The sequence below is a fragment of the Venturia canescens genome, chromosome 3, assembly GCF_019457755.1.
Source record: "Venturia canescens isolate UGA chromosome 3, ASM1945775v1, whole genome shotgun sequence".
In the NCBI taxonomy this organism is placed as follows: domain Eukaryota; kingdom Metazoa; phylum Arthropoda; class Insecta; order Hymenoptera; family Ichneumonidae; genus Venturia; species Venturia canescens.
In genome coordinates this window covers 7,764,055-7,778,463 of record NC_057423.1, presented here as the reverse complement: position 1 = coordinate 7,778,463, position 14,409 = coordinate 7,764,055, and the positions used below count along the sequence as shown (strand labels likewise).

Genomic DNA, 14,409 nt, shown 5'->3' with positions numbered 1-14,409 from the left:
AATTTACTACATTTTCTTTAATGCCTGGCTACGTGTGTGTGCTCACGCAGATATCCTATCTGTGATGCGGGTCATTCATCTTGACGACATTACAAGAGAAATGCCGGGAACACGCTGTGCTACGACGTACACGTTCGAGGTGTGGGTGCGTTCGTTTTCACTTCGATGAAAAGAGATTTTTCTCCTTCCTCCTCCTTTTCCTCTTCTTATTCTTCTTTTTCGCGGCTTTCTGTCTGCGATAGCTTTCACCCTGAGACACTATTTGAGCTCCAGCATCGCTGTACTCTGCACAATAATTCACGTACGTCGATTTTTTCATTCGATTTTGTCTTCTTCAATGCTCGCTGATGTTGATAATAACGTGGAAAACATTTTTTTCATTCTTCTTTTAAAAATATGAGAATTTTCAAACAGAAATGTTCCTCGGGCCCATCCGGGGATGAAGATCACGATTTTTATGTGCTTCCCTGCTCCCTTCTTGAGAGCACTTCTTCACAAATGTCATTTGCTAACTACATTAAAAAAATGATTTTTTTTTAGTATTCTAGAGCAACCGGAAGTTCATGGGCATTGTCAGAGACTCGAAAACTGGTTCGGGACTCCTGTTCAGTGCCTTAATGACATCCCTATTGGCACAGGAGACTCTTAACCCTTTGGGAGTAACCCCCATAGACCCCATACAATTCGCACCTTCGCAGGGGTCCGCTGCGACCAACGTTTCTTTTCTTTTGCAGTCTCTTTTTTTTCGTTCACTTTTTCTCGCAGACGGGAGCGTCCTCCGGAGCTTTTCGACGGGGACAAAGACCCGTTTTTCGTATGCGAAACGGGAGCCAAGTAAAAATAAAGGAAGAGTCTCCCGCGATACGAGATCGAAAAGGTAAACTTGCCAAACTTGTCTTCTGGCCAAAGAATTGCAGCGGGCCAAGCAAAAAGGGAGATAAAAAGGGGAGCATAAAACCGCCGAGCGAAACGCTGACGTTTATGCCGGAACTCGAATGCGCCAGATTCTTTATTTTTTCGTTGAACGTCAGCATCTCGACGTTCAGTTGGCATTCATTTTAATTCTCACGACGTTTTAATCGCAATTTCATCTGCGTACAAAATTTTTCGGCTTGTCGGATGAAAATTCATGGCATTTCATTTCCTGTACGAAATATTATCCACAAATAATATTCAACCTTGAAACATGTGAACGGAGCATAAAATTCTGGAGAGAAAAGTCCTCGCGTATTTCTCTCTCCGACGTAGCATTCTTCAGATATTCATTAAATTAATCGCAGCCAATTCGGTACGCCGATAAGGAAAAGAGGGCGTGGCCAGTGATGAGTGATAACGCTCCGGCCTATGCGCACACGCTACAACTAATTAATCGATATCTCATCAACCTTCAACCGTAGAGAAAAACGCTTAAGAACTTTTCTCTTCAGAATTTCACGATCTACTCGTCCTTAAAACCTCAATATTTTATAACACTTCGTACAGAGTCGGTAGCTGTGATCGATGTGAAAAAGAAGCGCGGGAGAAAGAGAATTAAATGGAATATTCCGGGACGTAAATGGATGCAGATATGCACGTATGTGCGGCGAATATTTGTTGTTATGCGCGGAGCCTGCATTTCTCACGATCCATCTTTGCACCGGTTTGCCCTCCTAGATCACGCGAGCCCCCCGCGCGTCAATTCACCTTTCTAACGTGCGTATCGATCGTTTCGAAAACTCAATAACACCGCCTCGCCGTTATAAAGGCAAAAGTCTTAGCCTCACTCGACCTCAACAGTGTGCAGTTTTTTTTCTCTCCCCCCCCCCCCTCCCCCCTTTTTCCTCCGGCTCTTTCCACAGATCTTTTCTATTATTTTCTAAGCGAAATAACCTTACGGGAGACTGCCGCAAGATTTATCGACTCTTTGCCGAGGGGGAAAGAGTCGCGTGGCATGACGCTAATAACAATCGTGTCTGTCCCACCACATCGCATCTCCTTTATTCCCATCAAGATTCGTATTCTTCTCGGCATTCACAGCTCCCAGAAACTCCTGCGGTACTGTAAGATCCGTTGAGTTTGAGATTGGAAAATATACGATTTGTGCTAGAAAAATACAATTTTTACCATTATTTGTTTATTTAAACGTTCCACTTCTATTTTTCGTCAAAAATTGAATTTTCAGCGATTTTTTTTTGTAAATGAAGTAAGATTTCGTGATTTCTTGCTCACGTCGTGCTTCGACGACTGTGAAATCGTAAATAGAAGACAATGACGATTAGATTATTTAGAAAACATGTTAAATTGAAGTTTGACCGCCGATTCAGCTCGATCGCTTAAAAAAATCGTCCTTCAAGAATTTCCGTCATCGGTCGTACCTTAATAAGTATTTTTCATTCAAAAATACCTGAATTATCCAAAAATTTTGTATCTTTTGTACACTCCTTTTAAGAGCATTTTCATCTAATTTCAAAAATAGAAAAAAGAAATGTTGAACTCAGTGAACCGATTGATTCGACTGCACCTCGGAGACTTCCTCAGGGCTCGGGTTTTCTCTCAATCCTGATGTATTTATGGGCATATATTTATCTTTTGTTTGCTCCTTCTTTCGCAATTGGTAGCCGTAGCAGTCTCGGCAAAAGGATTTAACAAAGTATCTCTTGACGTGCATGAGGTCCTGCGAGGTTGTGTGTGTGTGTGTGTGTCTCGAGAGGTACGGAGCTATGTATTTAAATAGAAAGAGAAATGGTTATATTAGAGAACAGATGAAATAGATATATAAAAAGCACCCTTGGGATCTGTGGGACCTTTGAATTCGCCAGACTCGTGCACTCGATTAGAAAGGTGTCCTCGTCGCAGTGTCTCAACGTACGTTTAAGCAGACTCGAGATACTCTGTTGAAAAGCATGGAGAATTGAAGGAGGAAAAAGTGGATTTGGAGAATGAATGGAAAAGATTAAAAATAGTGAGAAGATAAATGAAATGGAGAGTTTTGCGTTGTAATCGAGGGACAAAAATGGAGCCTGATTACAGCCTATTTTACGTGATTGTCTCCGAACAGCACAGAGTGAATATATAGAAAGCATTATCAGACTCGGGTGCTAATTATCCCATTACCGGAGGGAGAGTCAGCAAAACGCGGAAACCGGAGCGAATCGGCTTCGACTCGGCATTAATTATTCGCGGCAGCGTGATGCTGGCAATTAAGAGAATTAAACGGATACGAGCAGGCGAGCGTGCTTATCTCGCACTTATACGACCAATGCAAATTCTCGAATTATTGCACAACCGTTACTGTTACACACACGTGTGCAAATTTTTTGTAAAAATTCTCAAATCTTCATCCACTCGTGGTCAAATTTTTCTTATTTTTTTTTTTTTTTTTTTTCACTTTTTTCGACGTTTTTCCTCCTTAATTAGGGAACTTTGTCTTTCACTGATGATGACCCAACGATCTCTCATCCTCGAAAACTAAATGCTCGAAGAGCATTAAATATTCTTGAGGAAAACTCTTGCCAATAATTAAGGCAATTCATGCACCAAGCCATTTTTTTGAGAAAATCTTGAATTTCACACAGAGTTGATTATTTAGACAAACGTGCTTAAATATGAAGAAAAATACACAGGGTTATAGAGACTAAGCGTAAAAATTCGCTTATCTTTCCATATAACGAATGAATGCTTATTACGAAGTTTATGAAAAAGTCCACAACTAGAATGACGTATATAACTAAGGTCTAGGAAAAAATTCGAAACGATTGTTTTACTAGTGATAAGAAATATTACGTTAAGGATTGAACGAAATTGGTAAAATGAGCACTCGTAACCTCACATTTGCTTTTTCAGCATTTTGTTTCTTCTTGACTCGGCCTATTCCTCTGTCACAGCCTTCAGTCTTTTTATTAACACTTCATTCTTGATCCATTTCCCTTTGCGCTCTCTAAAGCGATTTTTTCCATAAAAAACTGTAGTATTTTAGCCAGGGATGAATGAAATTTTGGGTTTCTGTCAGTGACGGATCCCTGATTAATTGGATTGTAATTTAATTAGCCAAAAAATAAGTTGAAAAAATGTATTTACAACTTTGAATAAATAACTCTGATATTAATTCAGAGTGATAATATCTTCAATAAGGAGGTAAAAATCGAGCCAATTCAGACACCCACATAAAATGCGATCCTACGGGCATGATCTACCTTAAATACTGGATTCCCGGATGCTGGAGGACATTTTGGTCGAGTCATTAGGAGCAGCGTCGTCTCGTTCGGAGTGTCCCGAGACCACAAACTCTTGTAAGCAAAATTGGTAAACCAAGTACTTTGAGAGTTGGGAAAAAAGATAACTGGACGAAAGCGCCCGGACGGCCAGCTCCAGGCTCCGTGGAGCGCCACAAAGAAAGGTCAAGTTGACGCGTGTCAGTCACTCGGTTGATGACAGTTGCCGCGCGGGGTTTTCCGGGATCGACGAACTCGGAACTGGCTGGTGATGTGTCTCAGCTCACGTCGTTACATAATTTCGCAACGGAAATACGAAGACCCTGAACAATAGGAAACGAGTTGATGTGCTCGCATACGGCACGATGGCACACAAAGCTTATTCGTATATTTAACAAATGTAAGAAGTTTGGAAACGGTAAAATGAGGGGTAATGGGACAACGGTTAATTCCAATGGTAGCAGTGTAGCGGCAAGGGAGAAGAAGGGTGGCCATTAACTCGTGCAAGGTGCGTGGCCTCGGAGTTGGCTCCGTTTTCCTATGTAAATGCTCCGTCGAGTTGTTTCTACTTGGTTGGTAATCGCGATGACCGTCACCGAGGCGCAGAGAGATGCCTAGTTCTCTCTTTTGCTGCCCCCTTCGTTTTTCCTCTGATTGTGGCTGGAACTAACTCGAGGAACGAAGAGAGAACAAGTAGAAGAGATTCCTCGACTACTGTATGTGCGAGGGGGGCCCTAAAAGGAAGTCGATGACCTTTCCTCTCTACGAGAGCCGGGGGGCCCCCCAGCATGTCCTTCGACGGACGCGTACAACCTCGAGGGAGGCAAGAAGAAGCAGAAGAAGAGCGTTTCGACATATTCGACGTTTGCGGAGGAGACATGCGTCCCGGAGGCTCTCGACGTATGGATAGGATTGGACCAATCACCGCGGCGTTTAGTACACCACCAAGCATCCAACTAATGATCCTCTATGCCCGAAGGGATAAGGCATCCCCGCAGGCTTTCTCGGGATAGATATACGCGCGGGCGCGCGCGCGTACAACGCGATCCTGGGCAAAATGTCTTTGCCGAAGGACCGCGCAAGAGCCTCGAGCATGTTCCTTGTCCGCTGGACCAATTTCCGCGTGCGTTGATGCTGCTTCGAACACGAGGCGGAGATAAACGTGAATAAACGTGGTTGGAGGTTCATTGATCTCAATATCTGGGACTGTCAAGCTGCAAAAGCTTGTACAAACCGGAAGAGCTCTCAACGCTCTCGAGAGACCTTTCCAAGGCTCTTATCAGCTGATTATACGCTCGTCGATGATTCCAAAAGGCCTCGATAAAATCGAGCGCTACCGTGGGAATTACTCATCCGAGGGGCATCATTTTTTATTATTCATTCCCGGATGAACACGAGGCTAAAGTTTATTTATTTATATCACGCGTGAAAAGCTGAACGAATCTTTCAAGAGCAGCAGCACCAACTTTCCCAGGACGAAACTTCGAAGCCGGCCCTCCGGATCCCACCGGCATTTTCTTCCTTTTTCCTCATCACCGGCCAATCCCTGAGATGAACCGTGGGAAAGGATACACACTGGACACGCGATATCCTGCTCAGCGATTTCCCGGCGCGCTCATTTTTTCATAACCATCTTCCGCGCGCACCGTCTCAACTACTTTTTTATCCGTATTTTCAAATAAGCAACAGCAGCGGCGGTTCAACCAACCAAATGGCTTCAACGACCTGCCACGTTCGTTCGACGGGTACAAATCCGTTGTCAACTCATTCTTGCGCATCCAAATGCTCCTCGTTGTGCGGGCAGCCTTTTTGGGTCTCTTTCGATTAATGGACCTCGGCAAAAGCCCAGTCAAACTACAGGACTCTACAAAACAAATTTTGTTTGTCCTAAAGTTCATTTCATGATTTTGTACTTAAGGAGTTTCGGTACAAAAGTCTAAATATTAAGAAATTGATCAAATTTGGTGATAATGTTCTTCAACGTCAAGTGCGAAAACACAAATTTTTCCAAAATTTTCTTCTACTTAGTTATCGATTAATTATGCATTAAAGCAGATTTCTTATGCCCGGAATGTATACCTATATATATGGAAACGCTATGTTTATACACGTCAACTTTAGTGATCAATTACTCGATAACTGTGTAGAAGAAAAATCTTAAAAAATTTGTATTGGCAAATTTGGCACTAAAGAATATGTTCACCAAATTTTATAAAATTCTGAACTTTTTGAAATTTTTTATGCTTTTAGCATGGTTTAGCATGGCAACATTGTATCGCCTGTACCGAAACTCCTTAATTATGCACAAAAACGAAGAAAAAATACCCTTATTTCATATAAAGTTTGCTTTTGTTATAATTATACTAATAATACTCATTTTCATGTTTTCATAAGAATCCTAATGAATTTTGATACATTAAAAAAAACCCTGCGATAAAAGTGGGGTTCTTACATTGACACGGTGTCTCGCCCGATGGCACTCGAGTGATAAATAACAATCAGGTGTTTTGTGCAAGCAGGGAACATAGATTTACATGGAACAGCAGTGCTCGTGTTCATTTAGAATAATTTTCCACTTTTTTGTAAGCTAGTTTGATCGTTAAAATGAATAAAAATAATATAAATTTATATTTGTATGGTTTTGTACGATGCTGAAGTTTGCAAAGTCGGAGAGCAACGAAATTAACGAAAATAACATATGAAATTCACCAATTTTTTATTTCACGGATCACTGACTGACTACGAGTTGCAAATTAGGCAGGTAACAGAATTGGAGAATTACTGGAATCGTTGGAGAGTTTTTTCAGATCATTTCGTGGGACTGCAACGTTGCGAACTTCGGTGTCCTAATTTTATTATAAAATAAACATTGAAATTACTGATTTTCAAAAATATCGTTCAAACGTTTTTCTCCTTAGGAGAGCAAACTTTTTCACACCATGTAATTTCTCGTCGTTCAAATATCATCCAACCTACCAAAACTTCATACTTCAATGTCAATGTCAAATTTCGCGTTGACCCCTCTAATCAAATGGGCATTGCATCGATGATGGACACTACATTGTAGCCGAGCACGGTTCAAAGTATCAAATTTTACGGCATTCAAGTACGCGTGTACCGTAGATACTGGCCTTTTATAATCATGATAGACGAACCCCAGCCAACGAGAGATCAAACGAACGATAATGTTCTGCTCATCTTCTACCGCGATATATTATCCACACGTGTACGAATGCTTATAATATCTCTTCTGGTTGCACCTGTACGCGAGACTATCTGTATAAACACCTCCGTGTAACCTCTCCTCGAAGGATGTATGGGCCGAGATGAACCTGCGCAGCATATCCCGTAGCCTGCGATCCGCAATATCTGTATTCAATTTCCCAATATTTACTACACTCGTAAGTTAAACGTTTATAGTTATTTTATATGGGTGTGCGTAATTCTCCGGCTCTTTGAAAATTCACATTACGCACTGGCGGACGATTGAGTCTCTTCCGAGGCAGTTCGAGCAGGAGAGACGACGCATCGAGCCGGAGAAAGTGTATGGCTTTCTACACACATCTCTTTGGCTACCGCGTCTTTTGAGACGTTCTTCCAACTCGTGGAATCTCAACCACCAAAACCTCGGGCTCCGAAAACGGGAAGGATTAAATTGATTGAAGAAAAAGGCGAATAAATCCACGGGGCCGAAGAAATGTGAGGGAGATTCTGAGATGTGAAAAAAAGTAATCGAAGTTGGGATAAAGAACTGGAAATTCGTTGGTAAAGTTTGATTATTTTGAAAAAATGGGGCGAAAGGTTCTTCTGAGTTATTACGAACACTCTCGAACGAGTCGTCGTGAGCGAACGTTATCAGAGACATGCGCGAGTACGGAGGCTCGAGGGGGTTGATTTTTCAAAGGAGCGAGAAATCACGATCCATAAACCACGCAATAAAATTTCTCCCCCCTCCCCCCCCCCCCCCTCCCTCCCGCGCTTTCCCGCCGCCCGCGTTTGGAGAAGTTCAAACCGTTCACTCTGGAACTCAATCACATTCACCTCCTCCAGTCTCATTATTTTTGCCTTGATTATTTATCGTTTTTTGTCTCGCTCTCTTTTCGTTACTCTGTACACAGCGAACGAGCCGTGTTGCAAAGTACACAAATAAACGTACTCTCGTACGTCATTTTGGACGTTTCGTACACGCGTTTTACTCGAGACAGACACGGCCAAGAAGAGAGAGGGAGAAAGAGCGAACAGGTCGTTTGTATGTGCAAAATAAACTGTTGCTTATTTTCTCACTGGCACAGAGTGCAATACCAAACTTTATTATCATTGTTATTGTTGTTTTTGTAGTTGTTATGATTATTGTATGTACCTTTCGCGCAAATGTAAGCTCGCCGGATGTAGGCCATAGGCGAAAGGGAAACCTGCGAATTGAGAACGGTGTGCGCCGGGGCTCTGGAGCAAGCGTCAATTTCGCCCCGGGGAGAGGCCCAGACTCTCGTTGCAGTTTCATGCCCCGACAAAACACATTCAGCTCAACGTTTTATTCTCCAAAGGCGTAAAGATCGCGTCTCTCACTCGCGAGCTCTTTAAAATACGAAAGTTCAACCCACATTCTCCGGGACTTTAGCCTCAAAATTAGATTGCCGCAAACGTTGTATGGGCGCGATCAAATTTCGTTGCCACGTGACCGGTGGACGATTAATTTTATGTGGATCTTATAGACGCTCGGATTCTGAAGAGAAAAGTCCTCAGCCGTTTTCTTGTACCATGCACCGTTCGCGAGATACAGACATTCATCGGAATCGACCAATCGGGCACGAAGCGCCATGAGAACGCGGAGTGGGGGAACGCCTCGGATTGGCCAACTTCTTCTACTCGCGGTATCTCGTGAACGGCACGTCGGAGAGAAATACTTCTCAGGACTTTTCTCTTCAAAATTGCACGAACTTTAAGATCGTCGCTTTTGTAATGCGAATTTGGGAACACCGCGTATGAAACGGACCGTCTGACCGCGAGAGTCCGACCGACACCGACCGATCTTTCTCTTCCTCTTTTCGCACTTCTTTCTTACTCAAGTATTGAATGTACCTCTCGGTGAAACGGCTCGAGAAACCGGAGAAAGAGACGGCCCGAGAAGCGGGAAAGAGCTGGAATATCCCCCCGTCGTAAACCTGAATGCCCGGTGGCCCGCCATGACCGGCATTGCGCTGGCTTTACGGCGGAACAAAGGAGCCTTCTCGTCTTATCTCATCAGCCTCGAACCTGAACGCTCTCCGCTCTTCGATCTACCTTCAATGTATATAGCTACAAATATATTTATATACCACCGAAGCTGCTGTGCATAGCTATAAAACACGAAGTAGCGCACTCCTCGACCGGCGGCGGTGCGTAAAATTCAACCAAGTGCCACCGGTCATGTTGTTTTCACTTGTTCCAAAAATTCTCCATCCAATTCTGGTTTTTTATCCGTGAAAATTCGGCCGATCGTTCATCCACGAGATTGTTAAAGTTTTTTCGACCACTCTTCCAACTTTTTACTAATTTTTTTCGTTCTTTCGTTATTGCAGAGGAAAATACGCAACTGTACGAAGATGCAGAGAAAGATCGAACGGACGTCAGTGGGCGGCCAAGTTTTTGAGAAAAAGGCGAAGGGCCCAGGAGCTCAGAGCCGAAGCCCTTCACGAAGTCGCGGTGCTGGATGCCGCGGCCCACTGCCCGCGGCTCGTTTCCCTCCACGAAGTTTTTGAAACGAATACGGAAATGGTCCTCGTACTCGAACTGTAAGTTTCGATTTTTTCGTACTGTTCCCCAGGGAAATGCTCGTAACTCGATTTCATCGGAATGCATTTTCTTTGGCTACTCTCGACTGTAAAAGTTTATAATTTTCTCTTGATCGTTTGTTTGTCCAAGGGCTCCTGGTGGAGAACTGCAAATGGTGCTAGACAGGGACGAAGTACCCGAGGAACGACAAGTGGCCAGGCTCCTTAGACAAATTCTCGACGGTATAGCTTTCCTTCACTCCTTCAATGTAGCACATCTCGATATAAAGGTGAGTTTAATGCAGATTCCGATGAGCTGAGCGAGAGACTTTATCTCATTCCGGGCGAATGATTTTCGTGGAAACATTAAATGCTGTTTGTTTTATCACATTTTTATTGCTCGCCTTGTTTATTTATCTTCGATTTCTGTTTCCTCTATTTTTGCTCTCTTCCGCATTTCGTGTTCTTATTTAACTCGAACGTAAAAAGTGTTGAAGTCATAGAGAGAAAGAGACTTTAAAAATAAGTTGAGTGGTAGGTAAAAATAACCGGGGGAAGGCGCGCGGAGAGGGAATTATCGCTCGACCTACCTCACTCTCGCGAAATGCCGGGCGCGTTGCGACGTCCGGGCGCCGAGAAATTTTCGGGCACTGGCATCAGGTGCGATGGCCCAACGCGCAACGCAGCGCAGCATCCAGCGAAAGAGATAAAACGAGACGAGAGCGGGAGAGGGATTTCAAACTCTTGGCAACGTAATCGAGAGGGAGAGAGACGAGCCTCCGTAGAATTTTCTTAGGCCTCGGATCTCTGCGAAAGCCGCGCGTGTTCTATTAATCCGTGTACGTTCGTTGGCGGTGCGAACGACCCAAATCGTTATGTAAATCGAGTGAAGAGGCGCGGGGAACGAGCCGCTGAAAATCTTGTCCTCTTCGCGCTCCAACTCGCCGCAGTCGAACTCTCGGAAATTTTCGATGGACCAACGTTTCTCATTTCTTTCACTCTCTCCTCCTTCTCTCTCTCTCTCTCTCTCTCGCTCAATTTTCTACGTAATGCAACCGCGAACTACATGAGCCAGCCGCCACTTTGGAATTCCGACGAATCAGCGCATATCCCAAATTCCGTGGCTCCTGTTTTTAGCTCGCGCACTTCATCTCTCGAGCGTCCTCTCTCGAGATTTATATCACTCACGTTTCACAAATATTTTATTATCACAACATTTCTCCGATACTTCCCAGTCGCTTTTGTGAGAAGGAAAGAAATGATCGTGAATTCGAAATTCTCATTAATCCACTGCCCGATTGCCGGAAGAATAAGAGATGATAAATTGGAATCGAATTATCAAAATTAAGGGGTCTACCCTAATTAGACGGGCAAAAAAAGACTATTTTCACGATTTGTCGTGACCGCGGTATAAATTATAAATATGGATATAAAGTGTTAGGCCTCAAAAGTAGACTCTTAAAATAGACAAAAAATTTTTTTCATACTTATTTTACTCAGTTTTCGAACAGAAGAACGGAGGCGAAAACAGGTCCAAAAAAATGGGTGCGCGCTGTTGATAAAATTTCTGGAATGGATGATCGAAGAAAAAAATGGTTTTAGATTCAATAGGTAAATGGCTGTAGCGCGTATCATACGATTTTTTATAAAAATGACAAAATGTTGGGCATTTTTCCAAAAACTGCGAAAAAGCACGTTTTTTTTCATCGTTTTTTGCACAAAGAAAATAGTTCCGTTCAAAATTTCAAAATTCGTATTATACATGCAGCCAAATACACTATAGGACTGCTCAGATCTTTATAAAATTTTAATATGATACTTGTAATTATACTTTCGAAAAATGCAGTAAAAAAAATCGATTTTTTCAAATTCAAATTAGGCTAGACCCCTTGAAATACCAGAAATTCAATCGTTTATTCCGCCATTTCGAAACTCCTGAATGTTTCAATCTCGATCAATTGACCGTAAAAACACCACCGAGTCAATAAAAACATGCTCATCATTCGCGAGTACCTTGAATCAAGCAAATTGATCGCTGATTAAATTCACTTTTCAAACGATCATTATTACCTCGACATTTAATTGGTCGTTTAATTAAAGAGCTGCTATACGTAAATTGACACGAAAAAATGAGAATTCAATGTGGCCACACTAATTTACAGCACTTCAAGTTCATTTTATTCTCCTCCCGCTCGTTTTTTTATTACAAAAACCAGGACGAATCTGCCTCGAAAAATGGCGTAGGTGCAAAGCACTTAAGAATCGAGAATTTCTGAATGAGAATATCTGCACGTACGCGGTGTTTTTAACAGCAGCGAAAAAATGCTCGATGGCTCGAAGCATAAAAACGTTCGTTTCTTTTCGTCGCGTTATTATGATTTTTATGACTCTGTCACCGTCGTGTGTGTCGTTTCTGCGGTTATTTCTCTATTCGGCAAGGACGAGAAGCAGATGCGGACGAGACAGCAGGAGTTGCGGTTTCTCGCGGGCGTAGAAATATACGTGTTTATCGATTATCGTTGCGAGCAATCGATACGGGCGAATCAAGGCGAGCCAGTCGCCTATTTTTCAACAATATATTATGCGTACGCACGTCTGTAAATATAGTTATAATGGCGAGAGGAAAGACGTCAAAATGTGGGCACTGGTGCGTGACAAACGCGATTAATTTGTGTAAATAAATATTAAAATTTCGTTTCGATTACTGAAAAAATCCAATTTTTTTCTCTTCTTCTTTTCTGTGCAAAAAAAAATCAATAAAATCGCGTCTGCCGTTTTTTCGCTACTTCATTTTACCGGGGACTCCAACGATGTTCCAATCGCGACGATCCGTGCACTCGAAAGGCACGTCGAACGATACAAAATCGGTGATCAACACGAGAAATAGCGCGTGAGATAAGGAAAAATTATCGCGAACGATAAAAAGAGAAAAAACGAAAAAAATGTACTCACGGGTCCGACAAACACGGACTTTGAACGCTCGCTCACACGATTTTTACCTTATCGCGTCAAACTTTCGCGGATTTCATGAAACTTTTCGGCGTATATGCTTCCGCTGAGTAATCACAATTTCGAAAGCATGCGTCAGCTTTTTTCGCATAATTTCTTTTCTTCTTTTCATTAACGAGACAATGAATCAAAAGAACGTTTGCACATGACGAAAACATTCTTTCAAACCTTTCGCAGTATTTTTTCTTATTATACAAATGGCAAATTTAGCAACAGCAAACTAACGAGGAAGTGAAAATCGACTGAATTTCTCAATAAAAGAACAATAAATCGGATTATACGGTAAAAATCGAAAATTCTGGCACAAACATAAATTCGTTTTCTCAAACCTGGAAATAGAAAATTGACTTTTTTCAATCGGAAATAAAATTCTGGGACAAAAAAATCATCGATGACCTTCCGATCTCCTGGTCTGCCACAAAAATTAATGAAAAATTCTCGAATCCCGAATTCTCGTATGCTTCCCGTGTATTTTTACGATCGCGAGCGTTTCTCGAGGTTCAAATATAGCAGCGACAATTAGCGGATTCCTCGCGTCAAATAGCCAGCGCGAGCGTGTCTGGCAAGAGCAGCATCAACAAACCGCGTCCCTTGGCTCCACTTCTAATCCTCAACCCGCGTCTCAATATTAAATAGTCCATGCAGCGGCGATACATTTCTATATACACTAATGAATGTCGAGTGCGTGCAAATAATTTCGTTGCAAAGTGCCTCGTCCGAGTGCTAAAATACTCTGCGATCCTCGCTTATCGAAACTCTCGACGATGATGAAAAGGAACATACGAAATTTTTTTAAGGGGCATCCTGCGCTCTGGAAAGTCAAAAAAATCGATCCATTCGGGAATGTTTTTAGAATCGACGGAAATAACAGCATAGCATTATTATCTAAAACGAAAATTCCAATTTTTTTCCATTTTCATACATTTTTCTTCCATGTGAACCCATAAAAACCCGAAAAAATTGCGAAATTCTAGATTTTTAGCGAGTTTGAAAAAAAAAAAACGCTTCTAACGAAGAAGAACATCACTTCAACGTGCCGTGAGTCCAGAATTTCGCGATTATTTCGAGTTTTCACATTGGAAGAAAAATACATGAAAATGGAAAAAAAAATTTGGAATCTTTGTCGCAGACAATAATTACGATCTCCACATTGTACGCATCTGAGAAACTTCGATAATCAGACTGTGCGCATAAACCATGTCCAAACTAGTATTTCTCACATGAAAAAAATGTTTTTGTACGTTTGAAATATCCCTGAAACTATACCGAAAAGTTCGCTGTGCTCAGTTATTTCCATCCATCCTAAAAGCATTTCCGAAAACAATAGATTTTTGTGACTTTCCAAAGCAGGAGCCCCCCTTATAAAAGTGTCTCTATATTAACACACATCACGAAACAAGATGAACTGTTTGTGTAATCGTCTCGCGAGAAAACTCAAAACATTCCTCGCGCACCCACTC

The 14,409-nt window shown here is 42.2% G+C and overlaps 1 protein-coding gene across 1 annotated transcript in view; it reads left to right on the top strand.

Annotated features, from left to right (window-relative positions):
- LOC122407737 (serine/threonine-protein kinase 17B-like) overlaps positions 1–14,409 on the top strand; it is an 81,311-nt gene that overhangs the window by 53,523 nt on the left and 13,379 nt on the right. The window contains exons 2-3 of the mRNA XM_043414151.1: positions 9,749–9,961; positions 10,092–10,230. Coding sequence (XP_043270086.1) covers positions 9,749–9,961; positions 10,092–10,230 — 352 coding nt within the window. The remainder of the gene's footprint in view (positions 1–9,748; positions 9,962–10,091; positions 10,231–14,409) is intronic.